Consider the following 17,984-nt stretch of genomic DNA (forward strand, 5'->3'; position numbering starts at 1 on the left):
GCTAACTATTGAACTAGTTAGACACATATTGTCACAAGTGTCAAAAATATACTTGGAATACATATCTCTCTTTTGCTCCATAAAGCAGTAGCCTATATGTAAAGAAAAGTATGATTTTTCTGGCTACAAAGCACCTTTAAATGTAAATATGAAACTAAAAAGAACCCTAATTTCATAATACATATTTTCTGGTTACAGTACAACCATAATTTCTGGTATGTAGCCTATTGTGCATTAAGTATTGGTTATTCTAAATATAATCAGAATTTCCTTTTCAATTTGTCAAATTATGTATATTATTATATTAATTTAGATTTAGATTATTTATATTCATATTTAAATCACAAATATTACATTATAATAGGTCAAGATGTTTTACCAATGGCCAACGGATTCTTTTTTGGAGATAATTATCCCTGTCTACATTGTCAAGACATTATTTTCCTGCAGCAGAAAATGAAAATAAAGCAGACTTCAGATACTGTATTTATTTATATCCTGATGAATGAGGATGCTTAAGAATAGCTTTACCCTAGTCATAGATCTGACATGTGTTTTAAGCATATTATAAATGTTTATACATTTTGTCTTTTTTTTAATGCAATGTCATGTCAGACATCCAAATGAAAACATATGCTAGTAAAAATCTTTGTCTTTCTAAGATATCAAATCATGTTCCTTTTAATTTCAGTAATGGTGATTCATCTTATCCACATAACCTAATATTTTACCAATGCAATGTAGCCTACTAAAGGCTATACCAACTCTTATTCCCAAGGGTTGGAATAAAATAATAATAAACCAATGTATAAACATTGTTCATAACCAAAAAGGACAGTAGCCTATAAATGTACACAGAAAAAGCAATCACGTGACCCTGACAGCAGCAGCTGGCGTGACGTCACGTAGCACGTCTGATCATCATCATCGCAGAGGTGAAGTGATCTCTGAAGACATCGAGGACGGTGAGAGCGTTTATCTTTTACATATTTGTGATTTTGTTTCTCTCTCCACACTTTTAACACTTCCACTATATGTATATAAGACATAAATGAGTGGATGAATCATTGAATTTGTGGTCGCTGGAATGAGAAGGTGCTTGGGGTTTATCTAATCTGTCTGCCATAGCATTGATAAATATATTAATATTCGCTCTGATTGTGATTATGGTTACAATGTTATGTTATATTCGCGTGAAAGAATAAACTGTTAACAGCATTTAGTTATTAGTAAATTGTAAAATCTGCGTCCCAGAGCATAACTTAAGGTTAGCCTACTCATTCTTGCGTTCATTTATTCAATTAGGAATTCATGTTTTACTTAATTTGGCTGAAAATGCGACAACATGAGTGCTATTTCTCTAACTGGTCTATTTATAATCAGGATGATGGCAAAATTATTCACTGTCGCCTTATTAAACAAAAATGAACATCTTACAAATTAATATGCATGTATTAGACTTTCACAAGTGGCAGAATCTGTTAGTATATTATATAATGTGATACAATTCTGATAAAAATGATTGTTAGCAATAGAGAGAGGAGTGCGTAATGGCGTCCTTCAGAGCTGAAGGACAGTGCGGCAGAGATGTGAGAGATGTTGAGGCATCAGCCAATCAGCTCGCAGAGATGTGAACCTTGTTGAGGTTTTTAGCCAATCACCTCTTAGAGATGCGAGGGGTGTTGAGTTCATCCGCCATTCAGAAAGGATGCTGAGCTTTCAGCCAATCGGCTCTTTGAGATGCGAGCGATGCTGTGCCCAGCCCACAGATTCTCTTATGAGAAGAGAAGCAGCCTCAGTTACAGAATATCTAATGGTGATTACTTTCATTGCTTTATTTCAGTCAGCTAAACAATTTGTGGATATCAAAATAAATGTCAAATGTTCAGTTAATTTTGTGAAAGCCTAGGCTACATTTTAATATATTAAGGTATAATTATAATTCAATTAAATTTAAATATGTAATATAATGAATTAATTATAACTGCCAATGACTGGTCAAAAGTTTGGAATAATTAAGATTATTTTAATGTTTTTGAAATAAGTTTCTTATGCCCACTATTGCTGCAGTTATTTGATCAAAAAATTAAGAAATTAATTTATTTATTCATCATTAAATTAATCAAAAGTGATAGTAAAGACATTTATAATGTTACAAAATAATAATTTTTGTATATAAATGCTTGTCATTGAGCTTTACACATGAATGTTGGGGGGAAAGCATCACGATTTCCACAAAAATGTTAAGTTGCAAAAAACAGTTTTCAACACTGATAATAATAAGAACCATTATTAATCATTGAGCACCAATAATAATGGATCATAATAAAAATGTTTCTTTAGCACCAAATCAGCATATTATAATGATTTCTAATGGATCATGTGACACTGAAGACTGAAGAAAGGATGCTGAAAATTCAGCAAAATTTTAAAGTACCGTATATTCAAATATATAATATAATTTAATTATTAACAATATTGCACCATATTACTGTATTTTTTATCAAATAAATTGAGCCTTGGTGAGCAAAAGAGATGTGTTTTAAAAACATTAATATATATATATATATATATATATATATATATATATATATATATATATATATATATATATATATATATATATTCTAAAAGATACATACTGTATAGAAATATTTTTATATGACATCTATCTATTTATCTATCTATCTATCTATCAATCTATCTATCTATCTATCTATCTATCTATCTATCTATCTATCTATCTATCTATCTATCTATCTATCTATCTATCTATCTATCTATCTGTCTATTGTCTGTCTGTCTGTCTGTCTGTCTGTCTGTCTGTCTGTTTGTCTGTATCATTTATAAAATGTCCTTCTGTTCTCCTGACAGGTAGTATCCAGTGGGATTGATTTCTGATCCGTGTGTGAGTTCCTGCGGTCTACAGCATCATGGGGGAGTTGTTCCGCAGTGAGGAGATGACTCTGGCCCAGCTCTTCCTCCAGTCTGAAGCGGCCTATTGCTGTGTCAGTGAACTGGGAGAGCTGGGAATGGTCCAGTTCAGAGATGTGAGTAGAGACAGGTTGCTTTCTCTCTCTTTTCCTGCTCTCTCCTCTGTCATATATTGTCCTCTATCATATCTGTTGATAATGAGTGCAAGCCTCTTTCTTTCAGCTCAACCCTGATGTGAACGTGTTTCAGAGGAAGTTTGTGAATGAAGTGAGACGTTGTGAGGAGATGGACAGGAAGCTCAGTGAGTGGATCAACACATGGACACACATACTGTACACACAAAGACCAGTAACGGTCCTGAGTCCTCAGAATGTTTAACAGCTGCAGAGCGTTTCTGATTGGCTAAAATGGTGGACAAAGTCAGGTGTGATAGAATGGACACATATTCCTTTATGTGTATTATGCTTAACCATCACTAAAAGAACCTTTAAGATAAATACCAAAATATAAGAAAATGGTAGAAAAAATGAACTTATAAAATCATAAATGTTTAGTTATATACTGTACTCTGTTACATTATATTTGATTTATTATTTTACATTGGAGCTAAAAGGCACACATTGTGCTTTTCACTATATAGAAAAAATATGTACGGTATATATTTTTATTGAACATTGATGGAGAATTTAAAGATGAATACATCTTAAAAGTGGTTTGTTTTGTGTAAAAATCATATAAATGAATGAAATGGTGAGGGGGGCCTTATACCATTCTCACCATCTCATACATTTTTGTTACAATTTGGTAAAAGGACCCCAGTATGGATACAAATACTTTAGCTAAAGTAATATGTTTTGCAAAGTATCTAAAATAATACTTTTTTAAAACAGCACTTCAGCTAAGTTTTTACCATATTCAGTTTATTTTGATAAAAAAAATGTTTACTTTATTCAAATAAATACTGTTGTCATGAAATGTTCATTTAAATTATTCAGAAATATGTAAAAAAAAAAAGAAGAAAAAAAAGATATATATACAGTATATATATATATATATATATATATATATATTCATATATATATTCATATATAAATTCATAAAGATTATTGCACTGCTTTAATAATGAATCCATGATATGAATTAATATGAAATTATTCATATTATATATTTTAATATAAATAAATATATTATCTCTATTGTGGACACCCTACTTAATAAATTATATTAACCATCTAAATCTAACATGTCATGTCAACAATGGGAAATGTCAGCCAGCTATTTATTATCATGTTAATTATTGTACATTTCGCCGCAAAAGCAGGGGTGCTTTTTACTCCAAATACCATACTTCTACATATTCTTCAGTTATTGAAAAACTGTTGATTTAATTATAAACAAAACTGAAAATCAAAATGTACTGCATTTGCTGCATAAATCTAGATTTAAACCACTAAATAGTAGATTATGTCCAAAATTTCCACATGGTGCAACGTGGATGTTTAGGAAAGTGGTGCAATGATTTTTTGTTTCATCTAGTGGATTAGATTACAGGGGGGGGGGGGGGGGGGGGGGGGAGTGCTTTTTAACTCACACATTTAGCCCTGTTTTACCCTACTTTGTTACAAGTATAATTTTAGCGGTGGGGAAGGGGGTCAGCCATAAAACTCTGCTGCTTAAGCAGGGAACTACACTGCGACCAAAATGGTCGCATATGCGACCTTTTGAAATGCCATTGCGACCCTAATTTTTAATGGGTCGCAAATGTATCACTGATTATTTTTGTTCCTACCTTATGTTTTAGGCAATATGCTATGATTTACTATGAGCATTTATTAAAACAGAAATGTGTATTTTAAGAATACGTTTTATAACGTGCTCTGAGCATTCAACACATAAAGTTGGCTTCAGCCCCGCGACTTATAAAGTAATCGGGTTGATGTGCGCGTTTATATGTCACACGTTTCCCGCTGTTTGCGTATAACCATTCTCCTCTATTGGCTCTTTATTTGTTTTAAACGGCAGACGTAATATTAATCCGTCTCTGGTCATGATTTGGAGACATTGAGCATTGAACCGTTTTGCCGTGCTGTTTATATTTATCACGCGGTAAAAATGCCCCTCCCCGCGGCCAAAACCAGTCGTCTGTGGATGAGAATCCAAAACAATTAGTGGGATGTTGTCCTGCTTCACTTCACAGGCGCTGAGTGAAATGAGAATTTTAGAATGACGGGACACTCATTTATATGACACTTTATTCAACAGGAAGAACAGCTCGTTCCGCGCGTCATACGTCATTGTACGCGCAGTCCTTTCAGTTTCGGTTTTCAATCCGATCAAGTGTTGACATGTTCTCTCGATCGTATTACAAAAGGAATAAACCACCCCTTTCAATCCGATCGAAAATGCATTCGGATCGAGCTCAACCCGATCGATTAAGGCGTTTACATGAAGATTTTTTTAGTCCGATTGAGCCGTCAATCCGATTATAAGTGTCCATGTAAATTGAAGCTTCACAATGACAGTATGAAGCACGCGAAATGTATAGACATGTACATATCCCGTGACGCAGCAGCACTCCCCACTGCATTTCGGCGTCAAGCAAACCGAGCAAGTGAGGAATCTGAATTGATAATTAGGCTAAGTTCAATGTACTGTAGCTTATAATATAGCCTTATTTGTGGCTTATTATATTTCACTTAATTGTGAAGTAGACATGCATTTTTGTATTATCTTTAATACTGAATAGTCAATAGCTGCTGAAAATCTATTATTATTTTATGGATTATATTTATTTTATTTTAAGAGTTCAGGAGTCTGCCCATCTGTGGCAACCATAGCATGTTGAAATCCAAAAGAAATTAATTTACATTATTGTGTACTGTATTTTCTATTGCAGTAAATCTATACCAACCAATGTTAAAGAAAACAAGGCGGCATGTGGTTTAAAAGATGGAAAGTAAAATAAAAAGCACATCTGTATGCAATACAGTTTCATTATTGTTCATTATTATCCAGAGCGGCTTACTATAAATAATTTGTGCGACCAAATCATGTTTTGCGCCAGTAACTGAAAAAGTTAGTAGCGCAAGTGCCACCAGTGGAAAAGGTTAGTGTAGTTCCCTGTACTTAAGGCCTATATTGCTTATGGCAAGATCCACCACTAAACAAGACAAAAAAATTCACCCTGTGAAAAATAATCAAAGAGAATGAATTATTAAATATTATTATACATCAATGCTTGTGTCATGTTCTGCAGGGTTTGTAGAGAAGGAGATTAAGAAAGCCAACATTTCAACTATGGACACTGGTGAGAATCCTGAAGTTCCATTCCCACGAGACATGATTGACCTTGAGGTAATTTTACTCTGTCTTGGTTATGTTAGACTTTGGGTATATATTAATATCTATATTTTCGATTTATGTTTTTAACTTATATTTATATCTTTGATCGCCAGGCAACCTTTGAGAAGCTGGAGAATGAGCTGAAAGAGATCAACACTAATCAAGAGGCCCTGAAGAAGAACTTTCTAGAGCTGACCGAACTCAAGCACATCCTCAGACGTACCCAGCAGTTCTTTGACGAGGTATGCCTGTCCTCTCCGGCAATGTGAAAGCAATCCACTGAGAGAAACTAAAAAAACTCAAGACCTTTTGAGGTGTTAGTTAAGCCTTTGGTCCAATACAGTGGAAAGGTCTTTCAAATCCACTTTGAAATGTTACATCCAAACCACCTCTGACCCTAACATATAATTCTACTGGACTCTTTTTAGATGGAGGATCCTAATCTGTTGGAAGAATCCTCATCTCTGCTGGACCCCAGTGAGGCTGGCCGAGGTGCCCCACTGCGCCTGGGGTGAGTTCCAGTGCAATTTCACATTTCTTGATACCATTGCAACAACTGATAATTTAATAACAAAAACAATAAATAAAATGCATACAAGTATATTAGAATATTAAGCAGGGATGAGACATTTCGGTCCTTGGAGGGCCACTGTCCTGCAGAGTTTTGCACCAACCCTAATCAAACACACCTGAACAAGCTAACCAAGGTCTTCAGGATTACAGATTTTTTATCAGGGTTGGTTGAGCTAAACTCTGCAGGACCTCCAGAACGAAATAGCCCATATTAAGTATATATGTTTTATTATCATATAATTGTATATAATAATATATTATTATTATTATTAAATTAAGCCAAAAAAGTCCCACAATGCACCGTGAAAACCAGGAATTTCTGAAGTGCGAAACGTAAATCACGTCAGCCAACTCCCTACACATAATGACACACGATAGATGTTTTTTTAATTATAAAAAATATAATTATATTTCAGAATAAAGATACACCACTAGACAGTTAACGAACAAAATCGAACTAACATTTATAATGCATGTACGGCTAAAATGTTACATGTATATGTAACACGAAAAGTATGTATCATAATGTAATTTAAATAACATTAAAAAGTAATATCAGAAATATATCAGTTCTGCTGTTGTTCATAAATACCAGTGATGTTGTACAATGAGGATGTTATCATGTAGCTGGAAATAGAGTCATCAGTGTCCCAATGTGTAGAGTGAGCCAGGGTCTTTACTGTCTTTAGCAGTGCCTAAATTCGAACCCCATGTTTCTCCTAGTTTCTGTTTCCTAGGTTATTGATGTCCCTTAGTTTCTATACGATTTGCACCTGTGTCTCGTTTAGTTTCCTTTGTTTGTTCCCTGTATATATAGCTAGCCCTTAGTTTGCACTCTGAGGCCCTGTCCACACGGAGACGCGTTTAGCTGTATACGGACAAATTTTGTGTCGTATTGGCGTTTCGTCCAGACGGATCCGGCGTTTTGAGAGACTGAAACCGCTATTTTTTGAAACCGGGTCCCAAAGTGGATAAATCTGAAAACGACACGCTTGCGTTTTCGTGTGTACAGCCAATCCGTATATTTTGTGAAACGTTGATGTCATCACCCCACGTGTCGACTAGTCAGACACTGCTAGTCACGTAACAGCAACAACACCTGCCGACTACATGCTTGTATAATAATATAATATAATGCTGCAGAAGCTACTGAGCCTCTTTTATTACTTTAGGCTATTTATTATTTACTTAAATGTATTTTTATTGTATTTCTTTATATTTTTCTTATGCTATGGTGCTGGTCTGTTGTCTGATTAAGACATTTCGTATGTTGTAGGGATGGGCATTTCAAACAAAAATAGTATTCGACGATCACTGGGAATTATTTGATTATTAGGCTGTTAAAAAAACGCACATGCTCGCCAGCACAATGGCGCTCGCTCAAATTCCACTCCGACATTACATTTCTCAGTAAGCCTGTTGTAGCCATTAAAGAAAATGTATTTAGTTTCATATTTATGTTTAAATAATGTTATTTTTTTATTTCATCTATGTTGATTTATGAAAGTGAACAGCATGAGTAATCATAAGATGCGCAATATAGCGGGAGACATCATTTTGGTTTTTATATAAAGCTGGTTTGTATAAAGCCTTTATTTAAAGTGAATTTTGTTTTGTATAAATTGTATCTTAATTTTAATCAATGTTTCATCAACCAATTGCCTGGATTTAATAAATAAGAAGCAAATATAGCTGACAATATAATCATGACATGGACGCGCCGGCGCAATATAACTTGCATTGCTCGTGAACTGGAACTCGTCTCATAAATTAACCGAAACTCAGAAATATATAGAATGCTTGAAATGTCTACTTTTAAACTATTAAAATGTCTCCTTGCTATATTTGACTCATTCATTACTTTTGCCGGTTCTTTGTGGCAAGCTTTATGAGTCCGACAACTAATTGAATATCGTGATTCGTGACTCATCCCTATTTTGTACCAGGCCATTTATGGTTGTTATTATTGTTTAATAAAGTTCTTGGTAAAAAAGAAAAGAAGAAGCTACTGTGCCTAATATTATTGTATACAGCGCGCAAGGTTTATGCGCATGCTCAAAGTCTTCTTCTCCATTTTTATTGTATCTATATGGCAGAATTACAGTGCCACATACTGGTCTGGGATGTATACTACATCGTTTTGAGTCGGTTTCAGTGGTTTCGTGTGTACGCAGATATTTCTTGAGACGACGCCGTGTTTACGGAATTCTTTTTTAGAGCGAGGCAAAAAAAACATCGGATAGGGAAAGCTCTGGCTTCGTGTGGATGTGGCCTGAGTTTGTTAGTTATCATCTGTTTAATGTGTTTTTTTCTATGATTATCTTTACACCTGCATGCTCCTAGTTCTGTTGTTGAGAAATATTGTTCTCATTTTTGATTCTCCTTTGTCATGCAATCTTTACAACAGCCACCCTATTGTGACAATTTAGGCGTTTTCTGGAATTTCATCATTCCATTCATCATTCAATTATTAATTCTTTTTTTGACAGCACCAGTTCTTTAGAAATATATTTTTATTTTAGTATATATTAATACTATTTAGTGTTTTACTATTTATAATGGAATTTGAGAATTTTGGGGGATAGATTATCAGTGAATAATTATTACATTTTCTTTCTGTTCACTGTCTTCTGTTGCTGTTTAAGAATTCGCTCACTGCAAATATCATAAGAATTTACTTTTACTGTTTGGAATTGAGATTTCCTTTTTTTTTTTTTATGATAGTGGGTTTAGGATTTAAAAAACTGATTTTCACTGGAATTACTGTAAAAGAAATAAAATGGAATTGGTGCATACATAGGCTACCTACTCTTGTACAGTTGTGGGAAAGCCTTTTTGTTTATCAGAGCTTTTATCTATTCAAAGAGATCACAATATCTCTTTCGTAATATTAGAAGAGAATTCAGAATCAGAGTAAATAACAGATTTGCATTGACTTTAGTAAGTGCACTCTAAGTACCCTGCTGATAATACAGGTTTGTTTACCCTGTAGGTTTGTGGCTGGGGTTATAAACCGTGAGAGAATCCCCACGTTTGAAAGGATGCTGTGGAGAGTCTGCCGTGGAAATGTCTTTTTACGTCAGGCAGAGATTGAGGACCCTCTTGAGGACCCCACAACAGTCAGTCTCTATTCTTATTCTGAATTATTTAGTGATTAAGTCAGTTAGGATGTCTGCGTTTTACATTTTATTTACAAGTGTGATCAAATTGTTCAAGTCATGGGTCTTTGTTTGTCACAGGGTGATCAGGTGCACAAATCCGTGTTTATCATCTTCTTCCAAGGAGACCAGCTGAAGAACAGAGTGAAGAAGATCTGTGAAGGGTATGTAGCAGGGTCTTTTCTGAATTATTCTGAACATTTTATCCAATGGTAATCAAACATTTTAAACTGGTCGCCAGGTTCCGTGCATCTCTCTACCCGTGCCCTGAAACCCCTCAGGAGAGGAAAGAAATGGCAGCGGGTGTCAACACCCGCATTGATGACCTCCAGATGGTATGCCACAGTCCAACCCTAGTTCTCTTTGTCTCAACTAAATTTTTTTGATTACCTTTAAATTCATGCAAAAATAGCATTAAATGCCCTAATCATACAGTGTTTGCTGTGTTCAATCATATAGGTACTGAATCAAACTGAAGACCACCGGCAGAGGGTTTTGCAGGCCGCTGCGAAAACCATACGTGTGTGGTTCATCAAAGTGAGGAAGATGAAGGCCATTTATCACACTTTGAACCTCTGTAATATCGATGTTACTCAGAAATGTTTGATCGCTGAGGTCTGGTGTCCCGTTTCTGACCTGGATTCCATTCAATTCGCTCTGCGGAGGGGAACGGTGAGTAATATTCATTCTTGATGATTTCGACCACTGAGATATGATTTAATTTAGTCATTCAATCCACAAATAAAAGCAAGAAAACAATATGCTTTGCATATATTCACTTCTAGTCAAAAGCTCGGACACAAAGCGTACATGCTTTTCTTATGAAAGGAACACTCCACTTTTTTTGGAAATAGGCTCATTTTCCAACTCACCTAGAGTTAAACAGTTGAGTTTTACCGTTTTCTAATCCATTCAGCCGATCTTCGGGTCTGGCGGTAGCAATTTTAGCATAGCTTAGCATAGATCAGGTAACAATCAGGTAATCAATAACAACTCACCTGCCTGTATCTATCTAGTAATCCTGAAAACATTGATTGCCTTGTTCAGGTGTGTTTGATTAGGGTTGGAGCTAAACTCTGCAGGACAGTGGCCCTCCAGGACCGGAGTTGCCTATCCCTGGCATAGATCATTGAATCGGATTAGACCGTTAGCATTAATAAACTGTGCGGCACAATGATATTACGCAGCGCCTGAAAATAGTCCCCAGCTCGGTAACTTCCAACGTGACCGGCACTAAGTTTGTAATATCATTGCGCTGCTGGTACGGCAGCAGCAGTTCCCTGATTATTATGCAGGAATGAGAGTATAGTTCCTAGTCATATTGGCCTAGAAAATCGCAACTTTTTATTTTCTGTCAGTCTTAGTACACAATGTAACTACAGAAGTCAAGTTTTAAATAGGAAAAATATTGAAATTCTTTGGTCATTTTTTTGAGAGAGATGCTAACGATCTAATGAGATTCAATGATCTATGCTAAGCTATGCTAAAAGTGCTACCGCCAGACCCGGAGATCGGCTGAATGGATTAGAAAACAGTAAAACTCAACTATTTAACTCTAGGGGAGTTGGAAAATGAGCCTATTTCCTTTAAAAACCTGTAAATCTACAGACTTATGTTAAAACAAGACATGATCATGACACTCATGAAGTTGATTGTATTTCCATTTGTGTTATTTCATAGTTTACATCACTTTACTTTTATACTTAAATGTGGAAATATTGCTAATAAAGAATGAGTAGATGTGATTGGCAGTGTACATTGAAAAGGTAATAATGCAGTAATAATACTGTCAGTTTAATCACAATTTTATTCCTGTAGGAACGGAGTGGCTCCACAGTTCCCTCCATCTTAAATCGAATGCAGACCAAACAGACTCCACCAACTTTCAACAAGACCAACAAGTTCACCTCAGGGTTCCAGAACATTGTGGATGCTTACGGCATCGGAACCTACCGAGAGATCAACCCAGGTAATTCTTATGCATTAAAGTACATTTATAAATGAATTGTTAGATCTGCAGTCCACTTTTTTGTCCGGCAATAAATTATAGGTTTTATTTTACAGTTGTATGATTGGATTGTTTCTGTTTTGTTTCTTGCAGCGCCATACACAATCATTACATTCCCGTTCCTGTTTGCTGTCATGTTTGGGGACATGGGTCATGGCTTGCTGATGACATGTGCTGCTCTTTACCTTGTCATCAGAGAGACCCGTCTGCTTGCTCAGAAGAGTGACAATGAGGTCTCAGCTTCTCAATAATTCTTACGATAAAGATGGAGTCGAAATCAAATATGGTGTTGTTAGTGTATGTTAGTAATGATGGATTTTAATGGATTTAAAATGTACATTTTTACATTCACATTTTAAAATGACAAGCCTTTCAATATATACAGATCTAACTTCCTGTTTCAATGTATTTAACATACAACTATATAATTTAACAATCATAGTATAATCATAAAGCCATATTCAGAGATGCTGGATTTGTATGAATATTTATTATGTTATAAGTTATTTTGGTAACACTTTACAATAAGGTTAATTAGTTAACATGATATATGTACCTTCGTAACAAATATAACCTTTGATGTAAATGTTGAAATTAATGTGAACTAATATTAATAAATGCTGAAGATGTATTGTTCATTATTAGTTCATGTTAAGAAAGGTAGTTAACTAATGAACCATATTGTAAAGTGTTACCGTTATTTTCTTTCTTTTTTTATAAATTCAAAAGTCATATACTAATATTGTGTGTGTGTGTGTGTGTGTGTGTGTGTGTGTGTGTGTGTGTGTGTGTGTGTGTGTGTGTGTGTGTGTGTGTGTGTGTGTGTGTGTGTGTGTGTGTGTGTGTGTGTGTGTGTGTGTGTGTGTGTGTGTGTGAGTAGATATTTAACATGATATTTGCAGGTCGTTATATCGTTCTTCTGATGGGGGTATTCTCAGTCTACACCGGGTTGATTTATAATGACTGCTTTTCCAAGTCCATCAACATGTTCGGCTCTGGCTGGAGTGTGCGGCCCATGTTTTTCCCTAAGGGAAACTGGACGTAAGTTTACAGCATTAAATCGGTGAAACAGTTTAAAAATAATACATTTTGAATTTAGAATGAAACTAATGACACATTTTAAAAAATGTGATATTCTTCTGTTTCTGTCTTTGTACGGTGTGTGTTTGTTTGTAGATTTGAGACTCTGGATAGTAACTCAGTTCTTCAGTTAAGCCCTACTGTTCCTGGCGTGTTTGGTGGCCCGTATCCTCTGGGAATTGACCCGGTATGTGCTGCATCACACAAAAACACATGCATACAATACACACACAGATATTAGGGCTGCAAAATATACGGTATTTCAAATTGCGATATGAAGAAATATAGGAGTGTTCACCAGGAGTGTTCATTTAAAAAGTAATATGTGAAAATAATGAATAAATCACTGGGTGATTTTGTTGAGGAGTGCAAAATATAAACTTAAAAAGCTGGAAAATTATTTTAAACTTTTGTTTTACATGTGCATGCAACGATCAATAAATCAAATAGCACAAACGAGACCTTCTCTTCCTGTGTACTTTTACCCTGTAGTTTATCTCTAGTATTAAAAATATCCAAAATGCAGTTCCCTAATATCTATCTTTAAAACTTAATTGTAAAATGAAGCATTTATCTTCAACAAATCGTGTGTGAACCACAGAGATGCTGGAATAATGTTGTTCTACTAATGTTTCTCTGTTAGATCTGGAATATTGCCTCAAATAAGCTGACGTTCCTGAACTCGTTTAAGATGAAGATGTCTGTAATCCTGGGTGTCATTCACATGTTGTTTGGAGTCTCACTGTCTCTCTTCAATCACCTGTAAGTGTGTGTCCAAATGTGTGTGTGGAGCAGCTAGGGCCCTATCATACACTCAGTGCAATGCAGCACCAGCCGCGCGGCGCAAGTGTTTTTTGCTAGTTTCAGCTCGACACAGTTATCATTTTCACGTCTGGCACCACGTTGTTTAAATAGTAAATGCATTTGCGCCCATTCGTGCGCCCATGGGCATGCTGGTCTGAAAACGAGGTGTGTGTTCAGTCGCATTGTTCAGACGCGTTGCTATTTTGAGGCAACTGAAATAGACTGCTAGCCTAGAACTCTAGACGCACCGTAGCGGCAGCCAAATTTATTTTGCAGCCAGGGTAGTCTTGCAACTCTCCGTTGGCTTTAGAACTGGAAAAAACAAACTCTAGTCAGGCCAATCACATCGTGTATACTACACTATATAGAGTCGGCGGGCGGGCTAAACATAATGACAGAGTTGCGACGGTTTCATGCTACTTGAAAACAAAGAATGGCTGCTGCTGCTGGCGAACAGTTGTCTTTCGAATCGGCTTTGGCCGCGACTCTGGAGGACTTGGAGTTAAGCTTTTCTTTGAGAAAAGAACAAAGAACGCCACTTAAGTCATTCTTAAAAAAGGAAGAAGTGTTCAGAGTTTTGCCGACCGGATCTTTGCCGCTCTGACTACGTCACCTTCTTCGTTGCTCTGGTTGGTTGTAGCGCTATCCTATTGCATGCAGCGGGAATTTGAAAGACAACCGTTTATCCCGCCCCTCGGATTGAGCCCTGCCAATGGTGAGTTCCCAGACCTGACATCTTGATGTGGGTCTGGCTTGCCAGGCTAATAGACTGCGCCATTGACCAACTGAAAATGGCGCAATATTTTTTTTTATTAAAAGAGCGCGTTAGTAATGTGCGCCTATAGGCGGGTCCACAACGCACATACACTTTGTCCCATAGATGGTATACTTGCGCGCTTAAGCCTCGCGCAAGAGCAGATCCGTTTCCTCGCTAGAGAAGCGTTCAGTTTTTCCGCTTGCTAGTTCCGCCATGTAAATAGCAATTCGCCATGGCACGAGCGCAACTGACATTTAAAGGGAATGGGAGACGAGACTCTAATTGTTTTTTTGCACGTTACAACCAAAACACACCCATTACTCATTAAGTGAATAGGGACAACCCTTTTAGACCATGCGCCGGGCGCGCCAACCATTTTTCCCGTCGTTAAACTAGCAAAAGTGGATTCGGACACGTTTTAAGTGCACAGAAAAACAGTCTCTATCAGTTGATCTCCGAAACGCCGATCCAAATGCGCTGGACCATATGAGATTCTACACAGTTCAGCGCATTTGGATCGGCGTTTCGGAGATCAACTGGTAGAGACTGTTTTTCTAAGATGGCTTCTGCCTGTATTCGTGAAGTTGACTGTATGTATAAAATATCTTCTTATTAAACTGTCTGGACACTGTAAAAGTTCTCAATGCTTCGGTTTGAAGGTAGGGACCCTCATTATGCTACCGTGTTAGTGTGGGGCTATTTTGAGCCTTGTTAGTGGTATTAACAAGCGATTTTTATTTGTCATTAGTCAATGCCCTATATACTAGCGTTATACTAGCGTTATAGGCTAAACTGTTTTTAGAGATAAAACTATTTACATTCGATAATCATGAAAACAAATCTCAGATAACGGTTGACTAGGTAACAATGTGTAATTAGACCAAAGGTTCATTTTGCGCCGGAGTTCTCCTTTAAAATAGGGCCCTCAGAGTTTTATCTACTGCTCTAACTGCAGCTTTTTTTCCCTCATGTGTCTCACAGGTACTTTAAGAAACCTCTGAACATTTTCCTGGGTTTCATCCCTGAGATTGTGTTCATGAGCAGTCTGTTCGGTTATCTGGTCCTGCTCATCTTCTACAAGTGGATTGCTTACGACGCAGCAATCTCTAAAGACGCTCCCAGTCTACTGATAGCCTTCATCAATATGTTTCTATTCAACTACAATGACCCCACCAACAAACCTCTGTACAGAGGGCAGGTAACGCCCACATTCACACAAAACGATGGTTGTAGAAAGATAGAAGTGTGGTTAGAACAGGATAGAGTTCTGGTTGAATGATTGGGGGATCTCTTTCTATGTGTGCATAGGTGGGGATTCAGTCTCTGTTGGTGGTGATAGCTTTGGCGTGCGTGCCATGCATGCTGGTGGTGAAGACTTTGGTCCTGCGCCGTCAGTACATGTGGAGGAAGCACCTGGTATGTTTATTTTCTCTAACCAAAACCAGCCAAAATTCCTTTTTCTCTTTTATTACATGTCATTAAATCAGAGGACATGATGTTCATACCTTACCAATTGAATCGCCGTTGGCTATTACATTTTTACTTGCCAGACTTTATATAACTACACATAAATGATGAATGATATATGTATAAATGACTTGAAATATGCTTCTCTTCACAAATTTTTTCTTTATTTTTTATGGTAGAAATTATGGGCTGGGAGTGATGATTAACATAATTTGTCATTAGGTGTTTCTATAAAAACTAACAATACTAGAAATAAAATACTACTACTAATTTGGTAACACTTTATTTTACAGTGTCCTTCTTACACATGTTACATGTAGTTACTATATAATAACTATAAATTCAACCAACCCTAAACCAATCTTAATCCTATAGTAAGTACTTAAATGTATAATTACCCTGTAACAAAGACACCTTAAAAAAGTCTCAAATACAGAAGCATATCCACTGATATCAAGACTCTAAACTGCACTGTAAAGACTATGAACGTTCAAATGTAGGCACATGAAAATATATGTGTACTACGCTTATTCTTAGCCTCTAACTCAATCACTGGTGAGTGATATCTAAGAATGTATCATTTATTTGCATAGCTCAAAATGTACCATACTCCCATATGCAAGTGATTTACTTGCAATGCAGAGGGTTAAGTGGAATGTTGAAAGGAATGCTTGTGTTATTTTATTGTCTATGACAAATATATGAACAAACAGTCCTCTGGTACTGGGGTTTGGAGTTTTATAGACTGTGAGCATTGTGTTTCCTCAGATGTTTTTTGACAGCATGCCATGGGACAAAGCCAAGTACAACACCTTTCCTGAATTTCTTCATAGATGAATGTTTGTGTGTACATTCACTGCTATTCAAAAGTTCGGAATTGGTGAGATTTGTTAATGTTTTTAAAAGAAGTCTCTTCTGCTCACCAAGGCTGCATTTATTTGATACAAAATTCAGTAAAAACAGTAATATAGTTATCTATATCTTCTATTTGAATATATTTTAAAATCAAATTTATTCCAGGGATGCAAAGCTGAAATTTCAGCATCATTACTCCAGTCTTCAGTGTCACATGATCCTTCAGAAATCATTCTAATATGCTGATTTGCTGATCAAGAAACATGTATGATTATTATCATTGTTGAAAACAGTTGTGTAATTCTTTTTCAGGATTCTTTGATGAATAGAAAGTTCAAAAGAACAGCATTTCTTTGAAATATAATATTTTGTAACATTATCAATGTCTTTACTGTTGCTTTTGATTCATTTTAATGCATTTGGATAAACATTAATTTCTTTCCAAAAAAAAAATTTAAATTGTACTGACCCCAAACTTTTGAATGGTAGTGTATGTTACAAAATATTTCTATTTCAGAAAAAAAATGTTTTTACTGTCTATTAATCTAAGAATCCTGAGGTGTTTTCAACATTGATAATAATAAAAAAAAATTATTTAGCAGCAAATCAGCATATTATAATTATTTCTGAAGGATCATGTGACTCTGAAGACTTGAGTATTAATGATGCTGAAAATTCAGCTTTGATCACAGGAATAAATTACATTTTATAATATATTCAGTTATTTAAAATTGTAACAACATTTCACAATATTACTTTTTTTTTGTATCATTAATCAAATGAATGCATCCTTTGTGAGCATAAGAGAACATTAAAAAACATTTAAAAAGTTGTACGATCCTACATTTTTGAACGGCAGTGTATGTCTGTTTGATAGAGTAGAATTGTGCATGTTTGTAGATCACATGAGATTTTGAAGGAAGAGTCAACTCTGGTTTGACCCAATGGGGCACCTACCATGCTTGAAGAATTTACAGCAGATGGAAGATTGTTTAGGAGAGCTAAG

At 35.8% G+C, this 17,984-nt stretch overlaps 1 protein-coding gene across 4 annotated transcripts in view; it reads left to right on the forward strand.

Moving 5' to 3' along the window:
* The first annotated feature begins 877 nt into the window (after positions 1–877).
* atp6v0a1b (ATPase H+ transporting V0 subunit a1b) overlaps positions 878–17,984 on the forward strand; it is a 37,384-nt gene continuing 20,277 nt past the window's right edge. For all 4 annotated transcript variants that reach the window (XR_013796307.1, XR_013796308.1, XM_079601575.1 and 1 more), the window contains exons 1-17: positions 878–965; positions 2,875–3,050; positions 3,157–3,235; positions 6,191–6,288; positions 6,390–6,518; positions 6,705–6,787; positions 9,842–9,968; positions 10,089–10,171; positions 10,249–10,342; positions 10,467–10,679; positions 11,826–11,976; positions 12,109–12,248; positions 12,896–13,056; positions 13,192–13,282; positions 13,739–13,857; positions 15,638–15,854; positions 15,965–16,072. Coding sequence is in view for 2 of the 4 variants with exons in the window: in XM_079601575.1 (XP_079457701.1) it covers positions 2,934–3,050; positions 3,157–3,235; positions 6,191–6,288; positions 6,390–6,518; positions 6,705–6,787; positions 9,842–9,968; positions 10,089–10,171; positions 10,249–10,342; positions 10,467–10,679; positions 11,826–11,976; positions 12,109–12,248; positions 12,896–13,056; positions 13,192–13,282; positions 13,739–13,857; positions 15,638–15,854; positions 15,965–16,072 (2,010 nt within the window). In the remaining 2 variants the exon portion in view is untranslated. The remainder of the gene's footprint in view (positions 966–2,874; positions 3,051–3,156; positions 3,236–6,190; positions 6,289–6,389; positions 6,519–6,704; positions 6,788–9,841; positions 9,969–10,088; positions 10,172–10,248; positions 10,343–10,466; positions 10,680–11,825; positions 11,977–12,108; positions 12,249–12,895; positions 13,057–13,191; positions 13,283–13,738; positions 13,858–15,637; positions 15,855–15,964; positions 16,073–17,984) is intronic.

Source organism: Phoxinus phoxinus (genome assembly GCF_949152265.1).
Source record: "Phoxinus phoxinus genome assembly, chromosome: 24".
NCBI lineage: Eukaryota > Metazoa > Chordata > Actinopteri > Cypriniformes > Leuciscidae > Phoxinus > Phoxinus phoxinus.